The sequence below is a fragment of the Mchenga conophoros genome, linkage group LG8 (genome assembly GCF_057382185.1).
Source record: "Mchenga conophoros isolate Kocher_MC1m ecotype Shallow Benthic linkage group LG8, M_conophoros_male_GT1.1, whole genome shotgun sequence".
Lineage (NCBI taxonomy): Eukaryota > Metazoa > Chordata > Actinopteri > Cichliformes > Cichlidae > Mchenga > Mchenga conophoros.
Window position 1 is genome coordinate 4,477,437 of NC_140533.1, and position 25,441 is coordinate 4,502,877.

The window sequence follows — 25,441 nt, forward strand, 5'->3', positions numbered from 1 at the left end:
CTGAGACCATTTCAGCACTGTAAGATCTAATGAGATGACAGTATTTAAAAAAATTATGCAAACTTGTTGCCTTAGAGAAACTAATTACAGTTTATTTAAGATATACGCAGTACTTTGAATAATCAGATTTTTCTGAGAATGAATTAATGAAAAAGTCAACTGATGAATATGTCAGTTGAAATAAATAATTCGTTTTTAGCACTTTATATAGTTTGTTTTTGCTCTACAGGCCAATTAAAAGCTCAGTTGCACATGCACGCTGAACATGCATTTGAAAGTGCCTCCATTTTTATTTTTGTATAAGAATACACTAATATGAACAGTAAATTTGGGTAATCAGTTTTTAAATGCTCAGGGCTGAATTTAGATCCTCCAACAGATATTTTCACAAAGCTGCATTACATTTTTTGGTTCCTCTGAAGAGGAAAACAAACTGTTTTCATTCATCTCCTGGCAGTAGCATGTATCTTAATGCTACACTGTGTTATTTGCTAACGCTGTAAGAGACATTCTGTACAGAGCATACAGGAGTTTTACCAAAACCTTTGAAATCTGAAATAAAAGAGTGGGAGTACAAGTTTTTATTGACCAGAAAACCATAATGAGCTGAAGAATGCCAAACTGCTACGTAAAGAAGAGGGGAAGTAGTGAGTGGTATTTCTCTCTGTGTCTGTCCCTCCAGGTTACACATTTTAAATAACACGAGTTAATACATTAAGGAAAGGTTGCTTTTGTGACATTTGTTTTGGACAGTAGTCTACAATGCTCTTCTGCAAATATTACTGCTTGATGAGTGTATGTTTGCTGTGTTACTAAGTTTGGACAGGTTTGATATACTTCTAAATTATTCAGATTGTGGTCAGCAGACCTTTTGTCTATTGAGCAGCTGTTTTGTTTTGACAACACCACTGCCACAAGCAGTGTTTTATGTGCTGTATGCTGGATAAAAATAAATAAATTATTTTTACCTGCAGGGGTGCTCTCTTACCTGCAGACAACCACCATAGCCGCAATGGTGTGTGTGTGTGTGTGTGTGTGTGTGTGTGTGTGTGTGTGTGTGTGTGTGTGTGAGAGAGAGAGAGATTACCATACCCCCGATGGTAATTGGTTGCAGTAAGTCACAACGAGCAAGGACAGATGGACTAAACCAATAATTTACAAAAACTAACGTCATTACTTTGATCTGTTTGTCAGAATCACCATCTAGTGCAGGTGCACAGTTGTAAAAACCCAACAGGAATTAAAAAAAAGAAACTAATTTCCTGTTTGTAGGCCTGGCCTTCAAAATAATAGCATGGGTTGTCTAACAGTCATCGTAGCCGTTCTAGTACAGCTAAAATAATCTACTCACTAAATTCAGTCCAGATCAAATGAAACATAAACTCCACCTGTTAAGCAGATGGACTTAAGAGAAGAAATTTTGTTGAGAAAGTAGGATAATTACTTTAAACTTTCAGACTTATCAAGTATGTGATGAAACCATCCTGTTCCAAATTTCATCTCATAGTATTTTATTAAATATCTGAATTTATGCTGTTAAAGCATTTCAAGTAACTAAGCTAGGTCATTTTTGTGGGGTCCCATTTTATCTCATATTGCAAGGTTTCATTGATTATTTACTTATTTATTTATCATTTTTATATCATGTATAATTTCATATCGTACAATTTTCTTAAAATTTGATTGGACATTATGTGAGGTTTGGTTAGACCATATGATTTTTATATTTTAAATACTGTGACTGAATATTGTATGGGCTATATAACAGTAAAACTATCCAATCAGGCTGGTTTACTCTAAACATTTAAAATGCTCAATTTGTATAAAGACATGTAACAGTTTTCTAACACCACTTTTTAAAATTATGATATGTCCCTGTACTAGAAAAATACAGGTTCAATAATACATTTATTAAGGTAGTGTGTTTGACTGTACAGATAAAGTCTTAAAGGAAACAACAGCATCATTCTGTATTATGTATTTTCTTTTGACCAGCTGACTGCTAGAGGTACATTTGATTTTATTTTTTTAAGCATGCCTCTTATTTTTTGTGAACATTAAAAACGAACCACTCTAAGGACTAAACATATACTTGCAGTTATCTGGTCTTTGAAAAATGCAATGTATTACCCTGCCTACTAAAATATGTATCTGATTATTATTAGTAATAATAATAATAATAATAATAATAATAATAATAAAGAAGAATGATGATGGTTTACGCTATGAGTTTTATTTTGAAAATTTGATGGCGGATGTTCATTTGAATGCGTTAACTTGACTCGTGGTAGAGCCACTGAAGACGGGACCGTGTTAGGTTGGAGTCGGAAAAAAAACCCCAGACGTTGCAACATAGTGCACAGGGGTGGATCTGTGAAACGAGTCAAAAGGCAACATTAGCAGCGGAAATCTCACTGAGACTTAGTTCAACGGAAGTAGAACTGTAGCAAAGTCACTGTGCGCAACAGGTGTCAGTTTCTTTTCGTAAGCTCACTGTTTGAAAGTTGTTTGAATAGGGGGACTAAAAGTTTTCGTTGGTTAACAAAACGCCAACATGTCAAAACTTCGACCCAGGCTTTGTGTGTTGGAGAAAGGACCCAGCGGGTATGGGTTCCACCTGCACGGAGAGAAGGGCAAGATCGGGCAGTTCATCAGGCTCGTGGAGTCCGACACTCCCGCCTCCGAGGCCGGGCTCCTGGCTGGAGACCGATTGATGTTCGTGAATGGGGAGAACGTAGAGGGGGACAGTCATCAGCAAGTGGTCGCCAAGATACGGGCAACCTCTGGGGCTTTAGAGCTTATTGTGGTGGACCCCGAGACCTCGGAGCTGCTGAAAAAACACAACCTACAATGTCGGAAAGAATTCGTCACAGAAGGAATTCCCATACCAGGCAGTGACAGCGACTCAGACCGCGGGGACACTCAGAGCAACGGCACCCCTGCCCCGCTTGAGAACGGGGATTCTTCCTCGGAGAGATCCGAGAGGCATAGTGTCAGCTCAAGCAACAAGGTACAGTAAAGCGCAGAAACTCACTTAAGTGAGTACTAAACTTTATTTAATGTACCCTGAACTTTCCTTTCTTTTTTAAAGTGTTGTTTTTAGTTTTTTCTTTTCTAATTAAACCCACACTGGTAGACACGTGGAATTGTAAGGTCGAACGTCAAAATGGTCAGCTGTTAATTTCTTGACTAGGAGTGAGTTGTATTTCTTGTATCATTATTATTATTATTCATTACTCCATTAATCTTAAAGGTTGTTTTTGGCATAGTTTTAGTTCATGAAAATACATGAAAGTATATGCACTGCTATCTATGACAAAGATGTGGCACACTGCGGTAATAACGGGTGTCTGCTCAACAGAATGTTAGTGTATCAGATCCTGTCTGCTTTCTGTACTGAATTTCTTGTCAGGTTTGTCCAGGAAATGTGTCACAATTGATACATTCTGAGAATGAGCGTGTCTTTTTTTTTTTTTTTTCATTTTTAATATTATCTAAAATGATCTCACTGAGAGCTGAGACTGCTGTGAATGTGGTTATTACTCAAACACTCAAAATATTAAGGTATGTTAGAGGTTTTGTGACGTCATTTGGTGCAATGGTAATGTTCAGGGACCTGTCAACGTAACTGGTGGAGTACTATGACATGTTTTCTTTCATTTGTTCACCACAATCATGCCTCTTTGTAAGGCAGAGCATTTTCTGTCAGTTATGAAAGCATTTTATAAGGTTATGGTTTGAAGCGGTCACAAACATGGCAAGAATTTGTTTGCTATGTAACTGTTTAGCCAGTGCAAAGTCTGGACCCAGATTTAAATGTTGTGTAAGAGCATTGCAAAATAGCCTGGAGGTGTGTTAAGCTGTGTTCAGGTCTCAGAATGGAGAGCGGTTTTTATTAAGGATTCTCAGGAAAAAGTGGATTTATTTTATTTTATTTCCAGAGCAAGTGGAAAATGTGTTTACTATAAGCAGGTTGAAAGTTATAAAGAGGGGGGGACTTACAAAACAAGTGTGTTTTCATGTTTTCTGCTACTCAATGAATAATTAATTACTTTTAAAACAAGTTCTTTGTTTCTCACACAATAAGGCCTAGTCAGAGGCTAGCCTCATGAAGCCCAGAACACCCGGTTCACGTAGGAAGAGACTAGCATCACTATAGAACTTATTCTTCATTCAAACTTCATCTTTGAGCTGACTGACCGAAGCGACTACTTGTGGAAACAAAGGACATTGCTGACTGTGGCGTAATCTGGTGAGAAATACATAAACAGTTACATAAGCAACCAGAGCACGGAACGTCCATCCTAACTAAAGTGAGTTGATATTTTGCACAGCAATAACTGCTAGCTGTTCTAACTTTTTTATATGGAAATGCAGTAGTAGCAGTGTTAGCTAATCTCACTCGTGGCCACCTATGACAAATAGCTATGACAAATAGCTAATGCTACACTGTACAATTTTTAAAAAAAATGATTTAAATAGATAACGGATTAGCTGTCCAAACTCAGAGGCGAAGCTCAGTTAGAGGACCATTACGTCAAGCGCTCATTGAGCTAATGTTTGTAAAGCTAGCTCTTGGGCTACGTAACATTAGGTTAAGAGCTAGATGTTGCTGGCCTTGACTATCGGATTTCTGAGTCTTGTGTTTTGCATGGTGCAGCCACTGCCACCATAATTGTAATCATCTGGCAGAAACCCTGTCAATTTGATATTCTTGTGTAAATTCTTACTTATTGCCTGTTTGTTAAAGTGAGCTTCCAAATGTACTTTTCCTTTTTGCTTGTGTAATACCACTGGTTATCTGTTATCACAAAAGCATTCATTGCACCCATTTGTTATAACATAGTTTCTAATCTTTGGACTTGGCAAGGATTTAAGAAGTTACTCCAGTGGCCCTCTAAATCATTATTGTTAAAGTTGCAAAAGTATCTCATTCATCAAACATACAGCATTTCTACATTCCATGTGAACCAAGTTCCCACCTTTTGCTGTGCTTCTATTTAACTGGAATTTTTATCTGCCTGTATCTTTGCCCCTTGACTTTACACTACGTGTAAAGTGTGTATTGGCTTGTCTGTATTGCTACAAACCATCAGCGAAATTCCTGCCTGATGGGAAACTTGGCAGAGCTTTTCTGATTGTGTGATATTGGCCATTCAGTGGGATACACTTGGGTAGCCTTGCTTGTGGTGAAACGATACATGATTTCAGTTTTCCTAAAATTCCATGACATACTTGGATATCTTCTTCTTGTTCTGCAAATATTTTTTTTTCATGTCACATAAAAGCACAAACTAAGTGAGCATGTTAGCATGTACCATTCGAGCTTCCAGAGTCTTCACACTACACTGAGGTTGTCTGTTGGTCACCATAGAGATCCCCGGCAGCAAAAAGAGGCTTTGTCCACAGTGATTGCCTGTGGAGAACAAGGCTTTGAGTAGACATTTAAGTCATTTCTGAGGGAAAATGCAGGTGGATGTAATCACACATAGACTTTATTTTGTGTGCATTGAAAAGTTCATGTATTCCTCTGCGCCTACTGAAGATTATAGTTTTCTTCTCATTGTTTTATTAGTGCTACAACCCTGAGTCTGTTAATAGGTGGATTTTTGAACTTTCACTGAACCATTTATAGGAGTGTGAGTGTTGCATGGTGAGTAGATTATGAGATAATGAGCTCAAAGTCTATGATATTTCTGCTGCAGTTTAAACGTCGACCAACAAACAATATATTCTCATACTGATATAACTGTGATAGGCATATGGGTGTTTTACCACTTACTAATTTTATTATCTCCACTCGATAGGTAATCTCTCTTGTGTAATGACTGTTGAGGTCATTTTATCAAACAAAAAAATGACAAACAGGACAAATGCAAAGTACTGGAGACAGTAGATAAAATTATGTACATGCAAAGATGTATATATAAAAATACAAGAATGGAGTGGAAAGGATTGCACAGTACATTACTGGAAATCCCTCTGCAACCTGAAGGCTCTGTATACCTGCTGTGTTGGTTACTTTGCACAGACATAGTCATCACATAGCCACATCAATTTAGCCTATGGCTATGGCTATTTATTCTCAGAGTTTTGGCACAGGTAGACACTTTTTCTGCAGTTGGTCAGTACTTGGGTTGAATACCTGAGTACTCAACAATACTGCAACAATACTGCAACATCAGCACCCAGGAGAAGTCTAAGAAATTGTCACATTTTAGTTTGTTGTTTTTTTTAATGGTTTTTCCAAAGTCTTTTCAGGTTGTTGCAAAATCCCCCTCTGTATAATCTCCGACTCTCTAAGCTTCTGTGCTAATATTTCATTAAAATGGCAACAACAACCAACTCAGTCGTAAAAATGATTGATAGCTACTAATAGCCAAGCTGCCTATCAACTTCAGTTGAAAGGGATGGGTAGGACTTAGGATATTTATACCCATCTATTGCTGGAACTGCACATAGTAAACTACCTTTTCTATTGTCTAAGTAGATTTTTGAGGAATTAATAGTGTGGATGGTAGAAATCGTTTGGACCTCTCAGCAGTGATCATGTAATGCATCAAATGGGTCCCACGTATTGCAAGTTATAGCTTGCAGAACATAGAAAACATCTCGAGGAGTGTGTAGTATTTTGATTCTCCTTGTACAGAGTGTATGCTAAAGTTATAAATTTGTGATTGGGACCAGAATTTGAATACTTTGCCATGGGGAGCAATTTTCTCTCAGAGAATTCTTTGTATGGACTGCCGTCCAAAACAAACTCCATTAAACTGCTGTTGGTATCATCTGACTGAGCACATTCCCAAAGTTTACAAAATACTGTGTTTATTATCCAAGCTTCTCTCCTTCATTCGTAACATTGAAGAACATGGAGACAACCATTCACTTTAGGCGTTTTAGGCTATTTAAGGACCTTCCAAAGTAGAGGAGACTTTCAGCCTCTGTCATCATTTTGTTGGCTCAGGCTGTGGATGAACTGTATAGTTAAGCTGTCTGGAGAAAGCCTTTTATATCCACCGCTCAGGCTTTTTGGTATTACAGAGATTATAATTACATTTGTTGCAACCAATTAGGAAAGCATCTTTGATATCTCTCCCTCTTTTCAACTCTGAGTGCATTGATACTTTGGTACATATGGGCTCCTGTGTCACCAAGCTGTGGGCTCAGCCTGTTTTCAGCTCTGATCAGTCAGCAGTAGCTAAATTGGGCATTCAGTATGACAAAACAGACTGAGTGTGCACATAGACCAAAACATGCTTGAACTGAAATATGTTGCTACTGCTTATCTGTATCTGGTTGATGGTGGCATGCGGCTTAACAAAGTAATGCTTCTCCCAACCACCTCCATCAGCTCCTGGTAGGATGTGGTAATTCTTCCATAAATCCCTGGGCCCTCCTCAGAGCATCCTTCTAATGGGATATTTCAGGAAAACCACAAATGGGTTCACAAGGTATTCTGCCGGCTCCACCTCAGCCAAATAATAAAATTAGCACAGAAGAACTTCATTTGCTCGCCTATCTAACAAAGAGGAAGAACAATTGGCTCAACTAACTCAAAGACTTCTAGTTCCTCTCCAAGCTCTTGCAAAAACTCACGAGCTACTCTGAAGGCCTCAGTTAGCATGTTACATGTTAAAATTAATAGAAATCCGGTTGTTAAGTGATGACGTGATGAATCCTATTTCCGGGCCTAAAGTAGTCTGCGTTTAATATGGCTTTTGTGTTGTTAACATGTTTAATGTTTTGTATTTTCTTCTATTTAATCTCAAAAAGCTCCTAAAACAGTCAGTGATCACTGTTGACCTCCCTCGGCTTTTATTACCGCTAATTATTTATTTAAGCTCAGTTTTTAAAACCTTAGGATGTAACTACAGCCCAGCCCATGCAGCAGTATATGAATGACTAACCTCGTATTGTGGATGGATTATCTCAGTTGTTCTCCTGGCTGAAGTTTGGTCCTTTTACAGCATCCTGCCATGCGATTACATTTGTTCCTGACCACCGAGAACACTCAGGTTAACTTTTATCGAGTGGGAAAAAAAGTTAGCTTGTTTATATTATGCTAACATAGCTGTGTCGCTAGCGATCACGTAGCACATCATTAGCTATAGCTTGCCAAACTTCAGTAACCCTACAAACGTCACTGCTGTTTAGTTTTCTGTCTTCATTTATGTTGGAAGTGATAACAGAGCTGTACGTTTTAATTTGTTTCCAAAACCCCGCAGTCAGGACATGCTATATTGTATTTAGATAGAAGCTAGCGAGCTAACTTCCTGCTAACCTCTAACTCCGTTAAATGTCATAAATTCCGTTTTCATGGATGCCTGGATGTTGAACTCAATTGTTACACCTGGTAGAGCAGAACGCTGATCATTTTATTAAAGATGAAAGACTTTAGACAGTTTTTCAATTCTCAGTAATGCCATATGATCGTTTGATATATGGACCTGCAGCGGAGTTTAGGCCCAGACACGGCTAGTGACGTCAGACTGAACAACCGGATAGAAAAAGACTGGACAAGTGGCTCTTTTGGAAGAATTCCCAGGACAGAAAGCTTCTTTCTAAAAAATATAGCAGCACAGGTTAGCATATAAACAACTGTAGGTGGTTTAGACCAGGGGTGTCGAACTCCCGGCCTTCAAGGGCCATGTTATGCAGGTTTTAGATCTCACCCTGGGTCAACACACCTGAATCAAATGATTAGTTCATTACCAGGCCCCTGAACTTCAAGACATGTTGAGGAGGTCATTTAGCCATTTGAATCAGCTGTGTTGGATCAAGGACACATCTAAAACCTGCAGGACACCGGCCCTCGAGGCCTGGAGTTACCCACCCCTGTGGTAGAGACGGATGATTTAGGCTTGTTTTGTAGCAACAGAAGTGGTACCCAGCAGTCACTGGGTGACCATGAACTCCCAAAAAGGTATTGAATCACGGGGTGTAGTTTTTCACAGGACTAAATAGAATCCAATCAAAGGTTTCTTTTTTTTTATAGGACTGTATATGTAATGTTTTTGTTTTTAATTCCTGTGAGCTCATTTTGATATCATGCTACCATGTAAAGCTAAGCAAGTTAGTTCAATAGCCACTAGAGAAAATAAGTAAAGGACATACTTGGTCTTGACAAAAACAACAGTTTCAGTAGCGGATTTTCTAAATATAAACATACAACCAGAGCAAATGTGTGTTCATATACACACAGACTGACACAGACAGCGGGTTCCTCTGCAGAGTTGTTCGGGTGTTGGGGTGGAACAGGCGAAGAAACCACTTCCTGCCCTTTTAGCTAGTTGCTATAGTGCTGAAACATCACTGTTTGTTTTTTGTCTCAGCCGATTAATGATAACCATAAAGCTGTGTACAAAGGCATATATGTTTGGTTTTGATTATGTAAGCAAATAAGCTTGTCAGGCAAAACTAAATATTAGTGCATATATCAGGAAGTAAAGTCAGTTTGTGGCTGAGCAGTTTGAAATAACTGGATATCAGGCACTAAAGCACTGACTCCTTTTTCTAAAGTGCACAAACATAGACTGTAAACGCCTTTGAAATCCTACCCCCTAAGCTACAGCATAGTCTCACATGCACTTCTCTAGCAATATAACTACATGTCAGGTCAGCGTAGCCCACAGCTTCTGTGGCTAATTGGCCTTTTCAGTACTGTTGATTTCTACTTTAATTTCCAGATAATTTTTTGGCACTGTTTTTGAATTTTAACAATCATCCTCAATATAAGTAATAATAATCATAGCATCAATATAAGGATTCACAAATGTCATCAAATTCCTGTAGGAAGATTGTTGAAACTGGAGGTAATGGACCAAAGAAGACCAAAGATGTGGTAAACCTTGGGGGATAAATGTGTTTGCCTCCAAAAAAACCCCAAATAAACCACAGCAAAGACTGGAGACCCAGACTGGGAAAAAGTCCCATGTTTTTTTGTTTTTTATGTGCTGACACGACATGTAGAACACCAGGACGTGACCACAAGGTAAGTAAGTTGTAACGTACCACCACAAGCACAAGTGCTGGCAACAACATAGACCACTAATGTTGGTTACATTGTAACCACAGAAGTTTAAATCCTGGTTAAATCAGTTATTTAACTCTGGCTGTTAGCAGAGGTAAGAGGGGCTGTTGGTTACATAATACTGACAAACCTGGTATGTACAGTTCTGCAGACACAGGTTAGTGCAGTTCAGAATTTCCATTTACACCCTGTTCGAGGAGTAGCTTTTATCTGTGTGGCATAGATGGTCATAAAGTTTTCACATCACTCACTCCCTCAGTACAAGGTCCTCCCAGCTGTCATTATGATGAGGTTAAAGCACAGGATTTGATGTTTAACTATAGTCAGCTGTAAAACCATTAACCTTTGATATTGAACAAGCTTAGAGAATGTTTATCATGGCTGCTCCATGCCTCTTGTACCATCACACCAACGCTGGGTAATCCTACGTTTACGCTGCAGCTGCTTATGGCAGATCACACACCAGATATTTTTTCTATGCAGGCACAAAATTAGATTATATCACAAGTAACATGTGCAGATGAAACATGCACACTGATACCAACCAGTACAGTGCATACCCCCTGTCAATCAGCAACACAATACAACCAACCAATTAAGCTTAGAGATATTGATGATATTGATGCCTGTTGGTCACATTTAATATTGTTTTCCTTGTTGTCTGAGATTTGTTAGCATGGATTACATTTCTTTAAATCTAAAAATTGTATGATTTTAATGCTGCCAGTGTACTTAAAGTAAATGGACTGATTCTTATATAGCGCTTTTCTACTCTCACGGAGTACTCAAAGCGCTCTATACCTGCTCAGTACATAACATGTGTAATGAAGTTATGCATGGATGTATTATGCAAATTATGATTGAGTTTACAAGGCACAGCAGATGCTTATGTTAGTTGGGTTGAGGCATCTAAACATTACAAGTAGCCTGCTGGCTAACGTAAATAGTAGCTGATGGACGCAACTTTGGTTTTTCTCCTTTAGTGTTAAGAAATTGGAAAAAAATTGCCTAAGCTTTTCTATGATGTGGAAACCCCTTTTAATGGTCAGTAACTAGTTCGCTAATGAATAATGAAAATGCATCCTGATTGGTTAGCAGCAGTGTGTGTAAAAAGGGCACTGCTGGACTTTACCCAGCACTTTTATTATCATACAAATCTCACTGTCACTGCAGTGTGAGTGTGTACGTGTCTGTGCGAATTTGCTGATGCTGTATTTCCTGCACATGAAACAAAATCATCTGAAAAGTTGAGTCGGACTCAATGCACTCAAGAAATCAGACAAAAGCTGAGGGAGTTCATAACATGACATTCTCTGTGCTTCTCATATATTTTTCTGTCTATATTTACTCAGTTCCCTGCTTTAGCAAACAGTCTCCAGCCTGTTCATACAGAGAGGGAGAAAACAGTGCAGAGACACCTGCTGACCTGCTTGCTAACAGACCCAGTAGTTTGAAAACAATACAATGATGAGGATTTTACTCATTCCAGGCACAAAGTGTCCAATCCAATTTTGAGTCTAATCTAAAGGAAAGCTAGCCTGGCTTTGAGTTTCTGCTCTCCGTCCTCCATTTCCCTGCTGAGTGTTGTCACCACGCCTAGACTTTGGGCTTTTGGGGCCTCTTAGAGTCCAGTTTGACAGAAACAGCAGGGCTGTATTAAACATTTAGGAACAAAAAGTGGTCTGACGACAAACACTTGCCTGGCTTGTGAAGTCAAAGCCTGTGTTTCTCTTCCCCTCGCTGTGAAGAGTCACTGATGTCAACAGAGAGACTGAAGTATGAGGGCTGGCAGTCTATTCCTGGTCACCTGCTGTGCTGCTCTGCCATAGGTTGATTCTCAGGCTCACCTATGGTGCAGTAAACAGATTAAACTGTGCACTGTTTCTACCAGCTAGTCTAGTACCTGATATATACCTGCAGTTGCCTGCTGTTTGAAATGAGACTGATGTGATGTTTGTGAATATTGCCCTGTTATTTAGGCAAATAGAATATATCCATGTCAGTGTCTGAAAATTACCCATTGTCAATTTGGTGCTCACAGAATATTCATAAAATGCAGCTTTGTTTGGTTTTTGCAAATATATTTTCAACTAATATGCCAGTTTTGCCTTTTGTAAATATTCAGTTTCCTGTTTATCTAATAAGGCAACAATTGTAGCTTCCCCTCGAGCAATAACTTGAATCATTATTTTAAAATCAAACTATGTGCCATATCAGCCAACTGATTTGTTATCTGATTGTTGCAGCTCTAGGTGGTACTTATAACCAAAGGTGTGATTCTGCCTTTGTGATATAACCGTTGCTCGCAGCATTCCTTTGGTGTAACTTTCCACCTCAGTTACTTTGTCATCCTTATCATCATTAACAGACTGTGTCATAAATGTGTGATTCCATCCAAAGGTTGCACCTGACTATCGCCTCAACCCATCATTTTTCAGCAATCATCAACCGGCCTGATTTCAGGTCATTCATTCCTCAGAGACTTTGGTTCATGTTGACATGTTACCAGTTAATACAGTTGCTGAAGATTTGCATGGTGCAAATATGCCGTTTCACCACATCCCAAAGGTGCTCAATTGTAGCTTGTTTTGTTTGAGCTTGAGGTTTCTGACAAGGCACAATATCCTGCTAGAAGCCTCAGAAGATTCAGTTCAATTCAACTTAATTTATTTAGCTCCAAAGCACAACAACAGTCACCTCAGGGTAGGGCTGGGCGATATATCGAGTTTTTTAAAAATATCGAGATATGAATTTTGGGTCATATCGCCCAGCCCTACCTCAGGGTGCTTTATATTGTAAGATAAACACCCTACAATAATACGGAGCACTCGCTTGGTGACAGTGGGAAGGAAAAACTCTCTTTTTAAAAAGAAATCTCCAGTATAACCACACTCAGGCAGGGCTATCCACTGCGACTGGTTGGAGGTTGGGCGATGAAACAAAAGCCAGAGATAAATAATAAATCTTCATTACATTCGCAGTAACATGTAAAGACACAAGAGTGAAAAGAGGTGAGTGAAGAAGGAACACTTGGTACAAACTAGGCCTATTGCAGCATAACAAAAGGAGGCTTCAGGGTCACATGATCCAGCCCTAACTATACACTATAACTGTTTATCTAAGAATAAAGTTTTAATCTTAATTTTTAAAGTAGAGCCGTGTCTGTCTCCCAAATTCTGGTGCTACAGAAGAAGGGCCTGAAAGCTGAAGGCTCTGCCTCCCATTCTACTTTTAATTACTCTTGGAACAACCAGAAAAGCTGCAGTCTGAGAGCCAAGTGCTGTTATTATTGATCATGGTGATGTGATTTTATGAGGTCTCCAAGATAAGATGGGGCCTCATTATTCGAGACTTTGTATGTGAGTATTTTATGTTTTATTTGCATCACAAATAACAAAATGGAGTCTGTTAGATAGATATGATTCAAAGTGCTGTGGCGGAGTATCTTTAAGACCTACACATGCTCTGTTCTCTGTAATAAAATATCATCAGTATCAAAGTCTCTACTGAGGTGCAAGGATGGGGGCACTGTGGTCACGAAGGGGTGGACGTGGCCAGCAACAGTTCTAAATTAGAATAATTTAGTTGAAGTTTAAATTAAGTATATAAAAGATTTTCTTAATTAATATGTTGGTATTGTGGCCTATGCTATAATTAGGACTTTGAAAATTAAATAAATAAGTAATAAAAAAAAGTCTATATACAAATGTTCTGTTAATTAAGTTTACTAACAGTGAATGTTTAGAAGAGAGAAAGTGAGGTATTAGAAAATCTGTAATCATTTCCAAGAGCCTTGTAATAAAGATAAAGTTCATGATGTCAGCACAGGAGCACATGTGTGATTACAGTATTATAAGAACATATGTTGGATTAAACACTTAACTAGGCACAGGTCACAGCAGGATTAGCCTGAGCAGCAGAGCCAGGATGCTGCTGCTTCATTCGGTTACCCATCTTACCTCATTATATACATGAACATTTAATGTACTTGACGTTATTTGAAGAAGCTTCATGTCTACAATATGTTAATAGGGACTTTGCATGATGTCCAAACCTTGCAGCGTAGAACAAACATGTAGGAACTGTTGATGTGGCATCTCAGGTTGACATAAGACATAAACCTCGTCACACACTCTAATCACAAATAGATGATTTCCTGCATTCTGCTTTTACTGATTCACTGCAAAGAATAACGAGATTTAAGAGTGTCACCCGTGTGCTAGACTGATGTACAGTTTCAATAAAAAATTAAGTCCGAATTCTAAAATAATATATAAAAAAGAATTGGCATTGTACTAAATGTTAAAATGTGATATCATTATTTATTTATATCAAGTTGTGCAGCGGTGGAGCTGTGACTAGCACTGTTGCCTCACAGCAGCAAGGTCCTGGGTTTGATCTTTCTGTGCATGCTCTCCACATGTTTGCGTGGGTTCTCTCTAGCTTCCTCCCACAGTCCAAAGAGATGTAGTTAGTGGGGCCGGGTTAGTTGGTGTTTCTAATAAGCGGATGATAGTACATGACTTTGAGAATGTGCTAGAAATGGTACCATTTTTATTTTTTTTGATAATTTTATCATTGTAATGTTGTTTTTTAGTTTTTATCAGTATCTCCTAACTTTCTGTTTTGAGTCATGACCTGTGATTGTTTTGATTTAAATAGTCTTAAATATAAAGTATTATGTTAAATACTTTGTGTCTTGCTCCGAGTATTATAATTATGGTTTCTTCATAACTGTGACAGGTTTATATTTAAAATTAGAAGAACAGATTAATAATTTTGACGAAGCACCGATGTGTATGAATATGTATGTTATGAGAGTAAAATGTTACACTTTAGGCTGAACTCTCACACTGAGTTTCATGTGTGATCCTGTGTAGGAGGAGAGAGATGGGCGCCGGCCTCGTCTCTGCCGCTTGAAAAAGGGCCCCGGTGGCTACGGCTTTAACCTGCACAGCGAGAAGTCAAGACCAGGCCAGTTCATCAGAGCTGTGGATGAGGACTCTCCAGCACACAGCGCCGGCCTCAGGCCGCAGGATAAGATCATCCAGGTACACACTCACTTTTTCAGACATCCCTGTGCTTTGACAGCAGCTGCTGTTGATAAACAACACCCATTACGACAAGAGATGATGGCACAGTTCAGTATTGTGGCCATTGCTTTTTTTCACCTGTCGTTAAAAACGTCACACAATAAGAAACCAAATATGTTGTTATTATTGTTATTATTATTTTTTAAAATATTATTATTATTATTATTATTATTATTATTGTTAAATAGCAACAATAACCAAGAAGATCAAAGACAATTATGTTTGAAAATTAGTGTGAAACTTTGTGATCAAAGTTGGATTTTATTACTGAGTGTAAGGAAAGACGATATAAGAAGAAGAAGAAGAAGAAAACAATGTGACATTCAAAGAATATTGAAAATAATACTGAGGGAAGTATAACATTAGGGGAAGAAAGATTTTTGACATGATTCAGTAAAGGACTAGATGTTACAATCCCAGACAATGCATTGCTTTTAATGGAGAAAATCTTGAGGGATGGCTGTTATGAGGAAAGCAGCCCAGAAACTTTACCAGCAGCGTACATTGTTGTGTGCCTCAACTTTTGTTCTTTTACCCAACCTAACCTGCCATTTTCCCTGGTTAGGGTTAGGGATTAGAAATCAGATCCAAATTGTTCAAATGTGGGACACATCGTCAGTAGTGGACCTTGGATTCATCAGGTGTTTCGGCCATTATCACTAGACACCCTCATACAAGGAGGCTCTGCCAGGGTTGATCAGACCCCGGAGTGTGTCACTGGTTTATGTTAAAATTGTTTTTGTCTTCTTCTTTCTCCTGTTTAATTTTCTACAGTTTATTCTATCTATTCACTGCAACTGAGAAATACTTACCTCTTTAGCATTTATGGAGCCTCGTTTCTTCAAAGAGACAGAAAAGGTGACAGAGAGGAGTAAGACAAGTAAGATAAGATAGGAGAGAGCAGAGAGGAGAGCCGGAAGGGGGGCGCCCGATCTGGCTTCCCACACCTCCCCACCGGATCGGGCTGTACGCTCTACCTCCCCACTGCCTCCCAGAAAAGGGGAGAAGAGCAGAGGGGAGAAGAGCGGAACATTTTTCAGTCTTCTTTTTAGTTTTACTACCATGAGGTTAACTGCACAGTCCCCAGGAGGCCCTGAGACTGTAGCAGTCAACCACCAAAAATTCTAATGTTATGTTTTACCCTTTCGACGCCCTCTGTTGTGGCAGGCCCACCACCAGTCGATCAATCCTTGGCATGTGTATCGCGGTTAGCTGACTGCCTTAGATGCCCAAGTGATGTCAGCCCGTTTTAGCCATAGCCAGTGACTGGTCCTCTCAGCAGTGTTAGCTAGTTCTCTTATAGCCTGCCGTTGTGCCTGTCCTCTGATCCAAATCTCTCTAAGAACTTTTGCTGTTGTACTGGCAACAAAGCCCCTGCACCCCACTTCCACCGGGCGCACCTTGATCTTCCAGCCTCTGTCCTCTGCCTCAGCTGCCAAGTTGGCATACCGCAGCTTCTTACGCTCAATTGCTTCCTCCCATGGTACCATCAGCTCAATGACATACGCAAGTTTATGGGAGTTAGACCAAAGGACGAGGTCTGGTCGCAGAGTTGTTGTTACGATCTCTGTAGGAAAAATTAGCCTCTGATCCAAGTCCACTTGCATTTGCCAATCCCTGGCAACCTTCAGCGGGCCCAGGTCTGGGGTTGAGGGGTTCGACCTCGGCTCGTCTCCCTCCCGGACAAATGCTGATGAAAATTGACGGTCCTCTTGCTTCGTGAAGGGTTGAGCGTTGATGGATTTCCTTTTGCGCTCAACTTTCTCAGCCAGACACCTGAGAACCTGGTTGTGTCTCCATGTGTATCTGCCCTGAGTAAGGCTAGTCCTTCAACCAACCAAGATATGCTTGAGTGTGGCTGGGACTGTACACAGGAGGTAGGCTGGGTCCTTTCCAAACCACATCTGCAGATTTATTGGGGAAGGTAGCACATCGTACGTGGCTCGGATGATGAAACTTAGTCTATTAGACTTCATTCCCCAGATTTCACTCCATGAGTTTCCTCTTTTCAACACTCTCCCAATTCATCCAGCGACCCTGCTTGGCCAGCGCTACGGCTCTAGCATGTCTGACTGTTTCCTCCTGTCGTCGCACCTCCTCCACTACTTTCGACATTCGGTTACAGATGCCTGTTGTCACCGAGGTGTTACTGCTCCAAGACCGAATCCTCCTCTGCCCTTTTGGATGTGACCCACCACGTCACGATGTCAAAGAGGAGATTTGGCCTGTAGCACAGATGTGGCTGGGTCGACTTCCTCCCCGTTGCTAGGGTGGGAGCAGTACCTCTCATTATGGGGTCCCGGGAGTCTGTGAGTGACATCTCAAGCTTCACTTTTGCACATTTAAACTCCTCTACCAGGCTAGGGATAGGCAATGCCAGTATCCCGTTGCTATAGAGTGCAACGCTGCTGAGACATTTGGGAAGTCCAAGCCACAATAATTTTGGTGCAAAATTAAAACACCAGTAAGCTCAGAAAGTTAAAGGTATTCTACGTAATTGTAGGATTTGCAGTCAAAAACTTAAATTGATAAATTGTGATAAAGCTCTTTGAGATGGCATATTAGGAAAAGTCTGAAAACAAATTCTTAAGGAGAACCAGTCACAGTCACAACCGCAGATTAAAAGGGCTCGTTTTATGGTTTAAAAGTGCCAAACACAGCAACAGTTGCCTTAAGGTGACTATAATGAAAGTTAAACAACTTTCGTGTGTGTGTGTGTGTGTGTGTGTGTGTGTGTGTGCGCGCGCTGTGTTAGCCATATATATATATATCAGCTGTAATCCTATTACTTCAGTGTGAAAATGAGAAACTGAATGAAATATTAGCAGAAGCCGAACTATTAAGAAGCTTCTTTGTTTACATGTGGTGTAAAGGAGAAATCGGTATTCTCTGCCTCATTAAGTGTGTGGGAGAGACAATAATCCTTTAGAGTTAATCTGCTTAACATGTCTGTCGGCTGAATTAGAAGCTTTCAAACTGTCCACTCGGGCTTCTCCCATGCATGGGAGAGAAAGGCTACATTTGGGATATTGTAAAGATTTAAAAGCTGAATTTTAGTGTAATTTGAGTCTTGTGGGCAGTCCTGGAAGTTCATGTCAAGGTTCTGAAGCAGGGTGTTCTGTACCATCTCCTGATGTTCCTGTGTGGGAGCTGGTGAAACTTCTCTGATTTTCCTCCCACAAAAATTCCTCAGTGACTTATCTCCCTGGGTGCTTAATCAGTTTCAACTCTGGGAGTATTCTAGTACAACACTCCTCGTAGTATGACACAATATTAGCCATCACCAGTGCCATTAATCTCCTTTAGGGTGTCCATTCCATTATCATGACAGTTCACTGACTTGATATGTAGTCCTCTGTGTGAATGGGCAGTGACAGCCTACAGACAATGGATCTGAGTATTTCCATTTGTCCAAAGAAACTCTTTGCCAAAGTAAGCCGGTTAACTTACTGTTAGATGAATGCAAGAAAAAGGAATGATGCTCTCCACCATGTGTTAAATATCCTGATTCGTTTTATTCAGTTTTATTTATGTGGCTCCAATTTCACAATAGCACTCATCTAAAGATATGTATATATTCTCCCAATATTAGAGACAGAACACCAGCAATCAGTCTCCTTTTACCAATAACTTGGCAATTGTGGGGAAGAAGAACCCTCTTTCCATGTTAAGCGACCTGCACCAAAAAACTTCTTAGAGAATGTAACAAGTGACTGGGGCGATGAAGAGAAATATAAAGAAAATAAGTGCATAGATTTCCAAACCAAGAAATATGCTTTTAACATAGTCATGCTCAACAAAAAGAAGTTGTTTAAAGCATCTACCCTACGTTCTACCAACACACTCTCTTGGGCACTTCAGAGATTTTGCGACATTGTCAGTGATGACATAAAATGGTTGGTACTAACTGCTATGCACTCACAGGGAGTTCTGATCGCAGAATGAGGTAAACCAATCAGTTTGTTTAGTTAGTTAAATAAACAGTAGCTTTTCATTCTGCTTTGTTAGTATTACCAATATCTTTGATAACAGACAATAGTAAAAGCTCACACACAATCTAGGTAAACACGTACATGTTTCAGATTTTTGCTAAACTATAATAAAGGGTTCGTTTTCATGCTGGTTTTAGTAACTGCATCAGCTGGCTAAATTCTGTCGCTGTCATTGAGCACGCCAAGTCAAGTTGAAACATTCTGTCATTAGAAGTAAATCAAGAGTAATAAAAAGTGAGTAATAATGTTGTACTAATAAAGAATGAGCATGGTAAAAATTGGATACTGAAACTGAAAGTTAAATCGAATTCATATATGCATCGTACTCATTGAATCATTGAATAAAGAACTTTAAAAAAAAAAAATTAAAAATAAATAACATGTTTGGAATCAAAGAATGCCACATCGTTTGATGGAAGTAAAAAATTAACTTACTTCAAAGCTGAATTATAGACACCCTGAAAATCCAAGTGTAAAAATGATGTGGCAGGCTAATATAGTTTGCTGAAATTTCATTGCAGCAACTTAGAATGGTACTCAGTAGTTTGTGCTTGTATGCATGCCTGACAACATAAGGACATGCTCCGAATGAAGAGATGGATGTTGTCCTGCAGGATGTCCTCCGAGATCTGGACCAGAGCTCCTGGACTCTCTAAGATGCAACCTGGCGGCGTCGGATGGATCCAAATATAATATCCCAGAGTTGTTCTATTGGGTCTATTGGTCAGGCGAACATGGGGGCCAGTCAGTGGTTGGGTATGAACATCCCGCACACAGGATGTTGGGCACAAACACTTCGCATGAACATTCTGTCCGAATAGTCTGTGCACAGAATGTTGGAACCTTGCATCTACTGCATCGCTGTAGCATCTGACGGTCGGTCCAAGGATTTCATCCCAATACCTAATAGCAGTCAGGGTGCCGTTGCCTGGCCTGTAGAGAGGTCTTTGCATCCCTGCAGGGATATGCTTCCCCAGACCGTCACTGACCCTCCATCAAATCACTCGTGCTGAATGACATTAAAGGAAACATTCTCAGTGACTTATCCAGACACTTCTAAGTTTGTCACATGTGCTAAGGGTGAACCTCTCTCTCATCTGTAAAAAGCACAGTGGGGGGACCTGCCAGTTCTAGTATTCTATGGCAAATCCATAGTCCACCATACCAGACAGTTAACACAGGGCTAAGGACGCTGGGCTCTGTCTCCTGGAACGTCCTCAGAGACACAGCAAACCTACCTGTGAAACAGCCGAGCGTCAATCCAAGTGTAACCTTCAATAACAGAAAATTAGAGAGCAACAATTTTACACTCAGATCGTTTCTGCTTCCCTTTGGTTATACAGTCACTATTTATTCAGTCTTTGTGTTTAAGTTGGACACAATAAAATGTTTCTGCTTATTTACTGATTTATAACACGTAAAAATCATGATCAAAAATACAAAGATAAGGTTGTTCTCCAAACCGTTAACTGAGAAAATAAGAAGCAGGCTTTAGTAAAATGGGCCATGCTATAACTTTCGGTCTCTGGAGGGAAACATTGAAAATGGATCATTTTAGAATTTAAGAACTTTTTCCTAAGTTTCTCCTTTTGTCTCTTCAGGTTAATGGTATGTCTGTGGCTGGGATGCAGCACTCAGAGGTGGTGGCAGCCATAAAGGCCGGAGGAGACGAGACTAGGCTACTGGTGGTTGACATTGAGGCAGAGGAATTCTTCCAGAAATGCAATGTTATGCCCACTGAGGAACACATCAGTGGTACCACACTTTTTACTGTTTCCTTAATATTTAGAAGTACAAAACATAATACTGAGGAAAATTATTTGAAACAGAGTGAAACGAGGACTTTTCTGTTTTGTTTGTTGTTGAAGGACCTCTTCCAGAGCCAATGGCAGAAGACAAGGTAAGGACCCCTTGCATGCGTACACACACAGACAATGCTAATACATTTTGTTCTCACCACTAGATGCCCTTTAAAAGGCTATTTTTTCTACATTTACCAAAATAACGGATCATTATCACAGTTAAACAACCTAAAGAACAGTAAGAAAGTGTCGTCTACTTCAAAATTCTGACTACAAACTAATGAATGAAACCAGTGAGCATGTGACTCAAGTTATTAATGTTTGTCAATCATTCCAAACTAGACAGTTTGGAGTCACACCAGTCACACCCCCAAGGATGCTGTTTTGAAGGAAGGTTCAGAGGAGGTTGCAGATTGTTACCATCATGGGCTCATCCGGTCAGGATGAGAATGAACAGTCAGTAATCACTTGCAGGGTTTTTTGTTTTATTAAATAATGAGCAAAAGGAAAGACACACATGGACTCTATCTCTGAAAGGAAATAAAGTATGATTTAAGTAACTCAAAATAATACATGAACTCAGAAGACTTGAACAGAAACTCACCTCAGCTGCCGCCCCATGTGGCAGTGAAGAAAGAGTGAGCTGTAGGTGAGTGCAGTCCTTATATAACGAGTTACAGGTGAGTTCAATTAAGGGCAAGCACCACACCCAATCAAAGGTGAGGAAAAGAAACAAGGTGCATCTAGTGAAGTGAGTGTGCTGAGTGGTGAGCCTTTACAAAAGATGCTGTCTTTGAGGTCTACTATCTACCTGATTATAGCATAATGTTGAAAGTGATCATCATCACACAAACCATTAGGACCAAAGCTGAAAGAAAAATCACATACACATAATGTTATAAACAAAATATATTTAGTACTTCATGGAAGTAAACTGGCACTGTGCAGGGGTTCATATATTTGATGGCAAGTGAAAGCTTGCTGGTTTGAATCCAGTGGGAGAGACATTTTTGGGGTTGCATCTGGCATGAAAATCTGCCAACTGAAAATAGCCCCCTAGTGGCTGTCTGTGGTCCTACACTTTAAGATGCTTTTGCATTGAGTTCCATTTAAAGCTCTGATTGTTTCTTCTTTGTCCCATCATGATTTGCATTACTTCAATTATGCATGCTACTTTGTACATGTCTGTATTCATAGTAGGGTTATTTTAAAGGATTTTGAATTTCCACATTAAATTGATCACGGTCGTTGCATTGACATTAATATTAACGAGTCTTCTGCAATTGAAGAGATAACATTAAGCAGCCCGAGAGAGTGAAGCAGGATGCAACTGTGTGACATATACTTAAGTAACAAATGTCACATAAAGAGTTCAAAATGTAGCAGACTCACTTCTCCTCAGCCTGAGAAAACCAGTGCAATGCCCCTTTAATTAGCACAGGCTCAGTCATCAAAATAAACACCACCCACTACGTCTATACACACGCACACACACACACCCAGTGACAACATGGGAATTGTGGATTGGCCCCTCTAGTGACATTGTGGCTGACCTCTTCACCATGGCAACAGGAGTAGAAGATCATGGGATTGCAGTGGCTTTAATTTGAGGATTATGCTAATGAGCAGCATTCACACACTCTCGCATACAGCCAGACTTCTGTAGCGAACAATCAGTCATTCACCAGCTGTTATATAACATGGCGGCATGAATCCATACCCTGACCTCTGACCTCCAGTGTGCCTTTTATCATCAGGTGGCCAATAGTCCTGCTTAGATATTCAGTAACTTAAAAGGCTTTTAAGTGGCATTAGTGCAAATGGAATACTATTAGAGGCGTCTGATGAAGACACCTTACAGCAGAGGGCTCATGCTCGTGTGCAGCATGGGGCTGGGGTTATTTTTAGAGAAACAGCTGCTTCCACACTGGAGGCCAAATTTTCATAGATGAGGTGAGTTCCACACTGCATATCAGATAGGAGCAGGGCTATGTGCCGATCCCTGAACGGTCTGCTCAGAGAGAGGACTGCTCACACTGAGCCTCTGAATGACCAGCCCCCCCTGCTGGTGACACTCCCCTCTCTCTGCCTGCACATTTGGTCTTGATAATTAAAAAGAAATGTTTGTGTGACTCTCGTAGAAGAAATACACCACGTCTGTGTTCTTGTACTTCGCTTCAGATTGTTTGATGTAAAAACACAGACTGTCTTATATAGCACTTTCCTACTCTCCCACAGTACTCAAAGCGCTCTATACAGCATTCACCCATGCACACAAGCACTGTCTTCTATGTTTTAAAGTGCTTTATATCTACCATTCTCACTCCAATGGATGCATCAGAGAGCAACCTGGGGTTAATATTTTGCCCAAGGACATTTGGCTTACAGACACCACCAACTGTCCGATCAGCAGATGACCTGCTCTACCTCCTGAGCTACAGGTGTTGGACTCTAACATTGAATGAGCTTTTATTTTTGCTTTTTTGGTGAAGTTTCCTTTCTCTGGAAATTCAGAAAGGCTTCTAATGAGCAGCTAGTTGAAATGAGCTACCGCTAAACTTTGAGTTTCCACTGGGTTTGAAAAGAGTCTAGTTCTGCATAATCGAAATGTTCATGTCCTTTGAAGCTGAGATGCTTTCCGGATGGTGTTTTGTACTTTGGATGAATTGACCCTTTTGAATGTGTGTTGTGTGTTTGGCAGATAAATGCAAAGCCTAAAGTATCTGCGAGCTCTTCCGTCTCCAGTGCCTCTTCCAGCAGCTCCCTACCAGCAGCAACAAACAACTCCTCGCCTTCAGAGGTACTGTCTCCATGCCACTGAAAGATTTGGAATAGTTTTAAAGCTCAGAGAAAAACGAACTTGTTTGAATATATGTGTGTTTCTAGATTGAAAGGGCTTCGAGGTCAGAACCGGCCCCAGCCATTGACAACCTGGGTCTTGCCTTGACAGTAGCTCAGGCCAAAGAAAGAGCCCAGCAGAAGCGTGGCGCCAAGAAGGCCCCGGCCATGGACTGGAGCAAGAGGAATGAACTGTTTAGCAACTTATAAACACCACGGGCGTCCTCATGTCCTCCAGGTGGTTCTGTACTGCCATCCAGAGGCCAATCCAGAGAAATAATCAACCCACGCTCTGAGTGAAAAATAATGTGGCATCAAGCTTATTTTAAACTCCCATGTTAAACAGTATTATATGATGATTTGTTTGTTTTAATTTAGGGTTTCTGTGACTTCTTAACTTTTGAATGACGTTTGAAATGTCAGCATCACACACAGAAATGAATGTTAATAATATATCAAGAAGAGAACTAGCAGTGTGCACTTTCTCATACGAAAAGGAGCGTGAAAGGAATTTTGGGGCATAGGAACGAGAAATTATTGATTATTTTTGAGTCGTGATTTTAAATCTGAACATTTTAGAAAGAATGTAGCACCTCTGTCTACTCTTCTTTACCTTGTTTTTTTTTTCAGTCTTAATTTGTGATTCAAACGAGATTATTATTTTTCTTTTTAATGTGGCTTTTGATAAATTTGTATATACACACAAATGTATTCTCAAGGAAAAGAAATGTTCTGTGTTTTGTTGATTCTGCTGAAGTCTGTTCAATTTTAAAGCTGCATCTTTTGGCTCGAGCGTCACTTACACACTTTCACTCCAATGGAAATATACAGAATGTACTGATGGCTCTGTGCTGTAGAATGTCTTAATGAACATTGATAAACATAGCATATCAATAAAATGGAACCCAGTCTGGTTTTTAATGCACATGATCAACCTTGAAAACACTGATCTGAAAGCAGCGTTCCTGAAATTCCTGTTATAACTGAGGATCCAATGCTACTTGGGGTGATGAACCTGTGCTTGGTGAAGTTTTACCTGTTTTATACTCTATGCACAGTCTGGTGCTCCGTCAGATCAGTCCAAAAATTCCCTTTTTAATGGAAAATGTCATGAGGTGAAAGAAGAATGTGAAGGAGAATCCATAAGCACTGAGGCAAAGCACGGTGAAAGAATGTGATTGCACTTATACTAAGCTGCTTTATAATGTGACAGCAGATGTTGGTGTTGCAGATGTCCAACAAAGCACATCTTAGATATTTCATCTTTATGTCTTCAGTCTGTCGTGGTGAAGAGAGAGCAGAGTGTAAAAGCAAAGCTCTCGATTTACTACGTCCCTATCCTCACCTATGGTCACCAGCTGTGGGCAGTGACCGAAAGAACGATATCGCGGATACAAGCGGCAGAAATGAGCTTCCTCCGAAGGGTGGCCTCTCTGGTCCTCACTGTGTTTTATACAGGCTGTGAAAGCATACGCAGATCAGTGGGAATCACTTAATTCCTGAGGTAGTGGGATGTACTAGGTTTTACACGTCTGTTCATCTCTGTCTGCATTTACCACATTTGTAGAGTACTAAGGAGCCGACTATGAAGCAAGTTTAACAGGAGCACTCAGAGAGAAGGGCTATCCTAAAACGTTGATGTTCCACAATTTTATATTACAACGTGCTGACGTCAGCCTGTTATGG

The 25,441-nt window shown here is 40.0% G+C and overlaps 1 protein-coding gene across 1 annotated transcript; it reads left to right on the top strand.

The window, feature by feature from the left end:
* Positions 1-2,308: 2,308 nt before the first annotated feature.
* Positions 2,309-24,680, top strand: LOC146567944 (Na(+)/H(+) exchange regulatory cofactor NHE-RF1-like). The gene is made up of 6 exons (XM_085283649.1): positions 2,309-3,010; positions 14,911-15,081; positions 20,717-20,870; positions 20,984-21,015; positions 23,619-23,717; positions 23,804-24,680. The coding sequence occupies exons 1-6, from the start codon at positions 2,555-2,557 to the stop codon at positions 23,963-23,965; spliced, it is 1,074 nt and encodes a 357-aa protein (XP_085139775.1). The 5' UTR covers positions 2,309-2,554; the 3' UTR covers positions 23,966-24,680.
* The last annotated feature ends 761 nt before the right edge of the window (positions 24,681-25,441 follow it).